Raw genomic sequence first — 5,976 nt, 5'->3', positions numbered from 1 at the left:
TATTCACACACACACACACATATTTATTTATGTTTTTGTTTATGCATAGGTGTTCTTTAGTTATTTTTCTTTGTTTTTTCTAATTTTAACTTCTTTGTTCCTTCATTTTTTGAACTTTTTGTAATTATTATTTTTTGACCTTGTGTTCTCCTTGGTCCTTGTGCTCATACCTCTTTATATTGATGCCTTGGTCTGCAACTCATTATCTTTCAACTCCTTAAACTCTCTTGCATTCTGATAATGAATCATAGAGTTTGATTCAAAACGTTTTATCTTTGATGGTTAAAACTTTCTCACACAATCAAATCTAGAAACTGCATCCAAGATTTGAATGGATTGTGGAAATATTATAGTGTATATCATACTTTTTCAAACTTTATGTAATTTTTCCTAATTTCTTTAAATAATTAGAATATCTGAAAAATAGAGCCATTTAAGAAGAATTTTGAATAGAATGTGCAACTATATCACAATTTTTCATATTTTTGTGCAATTTTCTCTAATTTCTCTAGTAATTAGCAATGCCTGAAAAAGGGCCCTTCTAGAAGAATTTGGAATAGAATATGTTCCCGGCGGTAGCGAAATGTGGAAGTTGGTTCTGCGAATGACTTGGGGAGAACGCTACGTCGTGAACCACAACAAAAATGTAAATATGGGCCTACATGCACTTTAACTCTCCTGCAAATTCTCGCATCGTCCCCATGTGAACAACATCAATGTTTCGAACTTTTCTCAACTACTTTCCTTTATTATTTAGTTGCAGAAAAAAGGAAGGTAAATGGATTGTCAAGGGGCTTTCAGTTTATGCTCCGGCGATGAATTAGTCGCTTATTTATTATTTTTGACGTCAGTGATTACATTTCTAGACAAGTGCAGGAGAACGATTTTCTCGAAAACATTGAGAAAGTCACAAGATCGATTCCCGAAGCAAACAGCCGTCTCGACCCTTTACTTACGGAACTGCAATGAATGAAGTAATTTTGATTGACAGGATGAATATTGGACTAAATCGGACACGCGTAGAAATTACGAACTTTGTTAACCGACGACTCCGACAATAAATATCCATGCAGAGCCTCTTGATTTTCACTCAAAACTAGTGTTTCTGCAGCTTTTGTGTCATCTGTTGTGCTCTGTGATTAGTTTTCTCTTATTCCAACAAAAATGGGAGAAGATCGGTTTGATGTTCAGGGATGGGCAGCCAAGGACAAGTCTGGCATTCTCGAACCTTTTAAATTCACTCGCAGGTAATAAATACTTTTGTTAGTTTCTGCAATGCATCTAGGGCTTTTGGGTGACCAAGATTTATTGTTATTCGTTTTGGTCATGTTTTTTTTATTTTTGTTTCAAGTTTCAAGTTTCTAGATTTTGGGTTTTGTATCAGCTTTATTTTCGTAAGAGGAATTACAATACTTTAGTAAAGAATTACTTTTTGGGTGACATTTGTCTAGAAGTTTCTGTTCGTTGCTGCCATTTCAGAAAGCTTATTTGTACGAAGATCTTGAGAGATTTTCAAATTTATCTGTGGTTGATGCAAACTGTTCAAAAGCCATGGTCCAGGAGTGATACCACATGGATCTAAGTTTTTTGTGCAATCTTCTCAGTTCCATTTTGCTCTGTTTTTTCCTGAAAATGTGAAGGTTCTGGTTTTATATTGATTGTTTGTTTGGTCGGGTTTTTAATTATATTTGCTAGTTCACGATGTTTCTGAGTTAGATATATAATAAAAATAGAAAATGATCCATCATGGTCTATGTTCAACCGTTAGAAAATATATAGTAATCCTACTGTTGTTATCAGTTTCTTGAAATGTGACACAAGAATTTGGTGGAAACTGTCAAGTGCAGAAACTAGATCAGACAATAATGGGCCGCCATCCTGATCCAAATTTTTATCATACACATAATCTGAGATTAATTGTAACAGGTTTTTTGGGGTTATTACTGTTTCCTTTAAGATTAGGCCTTTTATCCACCGCTATGCTTCAGCTCATCCACAATTCGCCATGTTTCAATGTTCACGCTATACAAACGATCTGAAATTCCACCGAGTTGATCTTTATATCCTCACCCAGTTGATTAGCTTAATTATTTCTAGTGGATCTAGCAGTGTACTTTAGTTACGTTATTTTTATTAGATCCAAGAGCGTTCTCGGTTTTGGGAAATTTTTTTAGTTGTGTGATGGGCAAAGATGAGAACAATGATTCAGGTTGGGAAAATTCCCTGTTTCGGATATAGAAACTAGGTTTGTATTTTTTCCAAAAGTTGCCCTGTTGCAGATGCTTAATATCGGGGCATTTTTTTGTTTTTTTATTAACTATTGGTCTCTGAGAGGGTGGAGTACACCAAATTTCATTTTGCTTTTCAGGAAGACTGGACCCAATGACGTAACATTCAAAGTTGCTTTCTGTGGGATCTGTCATTCGGATTTGCACCAGCTCCGCAACGAATGGCATAACACCCAATACCCAATTGTACCAGGGTAAACATTTTATCTGTCCCCTGTTTTTCTGTTTGCAGTTGCACTGAATTTGCATGATCTATGGGGCTGTAGATCCAGAAAATTAATGTCAAGTTTATCTTCACAGGCATGAAATCGTTGGGACTGTAACTGAAGTAGGAACAGAAGTAAAGAAATTTGCGGTGGGGGAGCGTGTTGGAGTGGGGTGCATGGTAGGCAGTTGCCATAACTGCGACAGCTGTGAAAAAGGGGCAGAGCAATATTGTGAGGGAGTCGTATGGGCTTATAACAGCACGGATAAGGACGGTTCTGTTACCTATGGAGGCTACTCATCTTTAATGGTCTGCGACCAGAAGTAGGTTAACTTCATTTACCAAACTGATAATCTCGTCTTGTGAACAACAGTACGGGAAATCGAAATTGTCTAACTGTATTTATGATATGTACTAACCCCATTTAATAGCAATGGTGCTTGTTGAAATTCTCAGTTGCGTTTATGATATGTACTCAGGTTTATAATTAAGGTGCCAGAAAACCTGCCATTTGATGCGGCTGCCCCATTGTTATGCGCGGGAATTACTGTTTACAGCCCCATGATGTACTTTGGAATGACAGAGAAAGGAAGTCGGTTGGGTGTAGTGGGGCTTGGTGGTCTTGGTCACATGGCGGTTAAATTTGGCAAAGCTTTTGGCCTGCATGTGACCGTCATCAGTACATCCCCAAACAAAGAGAAAGAAGCCAAAGAGATTTTGGGGGCTGATGAGTTCCTTATCAGCAAGGATGAGAAACAGATGAGAGACGCAGCTACATCCCTGGATTATATAATTGATACTGTATCTGCTTATCATCCCCTGCCGCCATTGCTCAATTTGCTCAAAGTCAATGGAAAGCTTGTTATTGTTGGCGTTCCTGATAAACCTCTGCAAATTCCTGCCTTCAGTGTTATATTTGGTAAGTTGTCCACCTCCTTCTACAGTGAAAACTGGCAAATCAGTATTTGTATTTGACGTCTGAATTAATAGTGGGTCTGCATGTTATGATCATTATTTTTGGGTTTCTTGTTACCCAGTTGAATTGAAATTTGTTTTATGGTTGTTGTTAGGGCGGAGATTGGTTGCAGGGAGCTGTATTGGTGGAATTAAGGAAACGCAGGAGATGATGGATTTCTGTGCAAAGCACAACATTTCATGCACCATAGAAAAGATTTCCATCGATTATGTGAACACAGCAATGAAAAGGCTGGAGAAGGGAGATGTTAAATACCGATTTGTTATTGACAATGGTGAGAGTTTTAAGCATTGAAGCATAAGAAAATATCTTTTGGAGTTATAATCAGTAGGGGTTGTTCACATGGCATTGTAAATGCTCCTTTATTGGGAGTGTTGTTAGCCTGCAATGTTTCGGATGAGTCTTACAGCAGTTAATGCTGACAGTATTGATGGACCAAAACATTTACGGGAACTTAGTTTTGTATTTTGGGTACATGTTGGATATCGATATCTTTTGTCTTGTTATTTTATAAAATGTGAACAAAGTTATTGTATTGTTTATGAGTAATTTAGTTTTGTATTTTAGGTACATGTTGGATATTTTTATATATATATTTTATTATTTTAGAAAATGTAAAGAAAATTATTATATTGTTTATAAGGTTAAATATTATTTATTTTTTTGTATTAGTAATTGAATATTATTGAATCAATGCTTACAGTTTAATATTTAATATAAATATTTCTGAAAAGAAAGAATGAAATGCATTAACTTTTTAAGTATCTCAAAACTGAGGTTCTTAAATTATAATTTTATAAATATCATGACACAATCAGTTCATAACAACTAAATTTTTGTAAATGTCTTTGTAACAATTGGAGGAAAATGTCGAGAAGCATGAGTCAATCATTTACACAAAACACACCTAGTTGGTAGAAATTCAAGTGTACTTTAGCTCAATTTGATAGTTTAAAAAAAATGGTGAAATGAAGTAGAAAGTCCAATCTCAAATGTTTTTTTTAAGAAAAATTATACAAGCATTATAACAAATTATAGGTGAAATAAAAACCCAAATAACAAAGAAACATTTAGATACAAACTCTTAATTTTTTGTAAGCATTGTTTAATAATCTTACAACACATGAGGCTTCTAATGATTAAAGTTAATCGCAAAATCAGATTCTCAATATCAAAAATTGAGTGTTTCATTCAACTATTCCAAAATTTTAGTATTTGCAAGATCTAATATGTTTTAGATCTATTAAGAGAGCTTTAATTTAGCATCAAAAGAATATTAGCAACAACATTGTATACTCTATATGGGTCTTAAATAACATTTTATTGATTAACAAATTTAAATGTTTCTCTAATATATCAACTTGTAGCAAGACAAAAATTTGCAATACAATAAATGCAAAAAAGAACACTTACAATATGACTACCCCTTTTGGGGTCATAAACACAAATCTCCTTGTTAGAAAAGAAAAAAAAAGAGAAATCATCATAGGATAAACCTACAATTTATTGAATCTCAAACTTAGGACATGAGATTTTTCAATTTGGATGAAGATGAAAAATAAGAAACACTTTTGTTTAAATGTGAGTCAAAAAGGACTTAAATTTGAAGGTGTAAACTGAGATTTTTTTTTGAATGAAATTAATTTCCAAAAATGATAATTTGGGACCTTCAAACCAAGGTCCTTGTTTTTTATTTTTGTAAATTACTTTCCTTAAAGAGTGTTTATTTTATTTCACTTTGTGGAAATGGCATACTTTTGACAAAATGTCCTTGAATACCTTTGAACGAAGTTGCTTTCATTTGAAGGTCTTTCAAATGAAGGTCTTAAAAGTGACATTTCCATTATAGGCCTCATTTTGTTTTTTTCAAAACTTTATGTTTCTAACCTTCATTGGATCAACAAATGCAATGAATATGTCAATAAAATTTGAAAGGTTGTAGTATTGAAAATAAGTTTTTCAATGAATATATATTTTTGAATATTTAATTTGATTATTATATTTATTCTAATAAACATAAGTTTTTAGCACTCATGAGGGTCTCTATTCCACACAAATAAAAAAATAGCAAATTAGATACATTTAAAAAAAAAAAATCTTTGTAATAGGTATTGATGATCTTATTTCAACAAAAATAGAAGTTAGTTCATATGCATACAAAAAAGATGCATTACATAAATAACCTATATATCTAAATTATAGTTAACTTCACTTCAAAAAGTTACAAAAAATAATTTATGCAACAAAACATTATGAAAAAAATATTTGTGCATTAGATATTGGTCTATGAGTTTGTTTAAAGAATTATAATTTTATCATTTCTATAAATAAAGTTATGTTTTGTGGAAGTAATGCCACTTTAAAAAAATGTTATTATCTATAATTTTTTTTATTACTAAGAGTTATAAGAATCACAAAATATTTTTAAAAAATGCATTTATAGTCTATAGACAAAGTTTAAAAAATGACTAGTTGACACCATTTGCGAATTCTTAATAGTTTAGTTG

At 32.7% G+C, this 5,976-nt stretch overlaps 1 protein-coding gene across 1 annotated transcript; it reads left to right on the top strand.

Annotated features, from left to right (window-relative positions):
• Positions 1 to 811: 811 nt before the first annotated feature.
• On the top strand, positions 812 to 4,006 carry LOC131076346 (mannitol dehydrogenase). Its single transcript, XM_058013489.2, has 5 exons — positions 812 to 1,247; positions 2,369 to 2,482; positions 2,589 to 2,816; positions 2,973 to 3,412; positions 3,564 to 4,006. The coding sequence occupies exons 1-5, from the start codon at positions 1,165 to 1,167 to the stop codon at positions 3,761 to 3,763; spliced, it is 1,065 nt and encodes a 354-aa protein (XP_057869472.2). The 5' UTR covers positions 812 to 1,164; the 3' UTR covers positions 3,764 to 4,006.
• The last annotated feature ends 1,970 nt before the right edge of the window (positions 4,007 to 5,976 follow it).

This window comes from Cryptomeria japonica, chromosome 11 (genome assembly GCF_030272615.1).
Source record: "Cryptomeria japonica chromosome 11, Sugi_1.0, whole genome shotgun sequence".
Lineage (NCBI taxonomy): Eukaryota > Viridiplantae > Streptophyta > Pinopsida > Cupressales > Cupressaceae > Cryptomeria > Cryptomeria japonica.
This window is presented reverse-complemented; position numbering and strand designations above follow the sequence as displayed.

Coding starts and splice junctions, on each gene's coding strand:
- LOC131076346 (XM_058013489.2), top strand. CDS start 1,165: ATGGGAGAAGATCGGTTTGATGTTCAGGGATGGGCAGCCAAGGACAAG. Junction 2,483..2,588: donor CAATACCCAATTGTACCAGG/GTAAACATTTTA, acceptor TTATCTTCACAG/GCATGAAATCGTTGGGACTG. Junction 2,817..2,972: donor TTAATGGTCTGCGACCAGAA/GTAGGTTAACTT, acceptor ATATGTACTCAG/GTTTATAATTAAGGTGCCAG.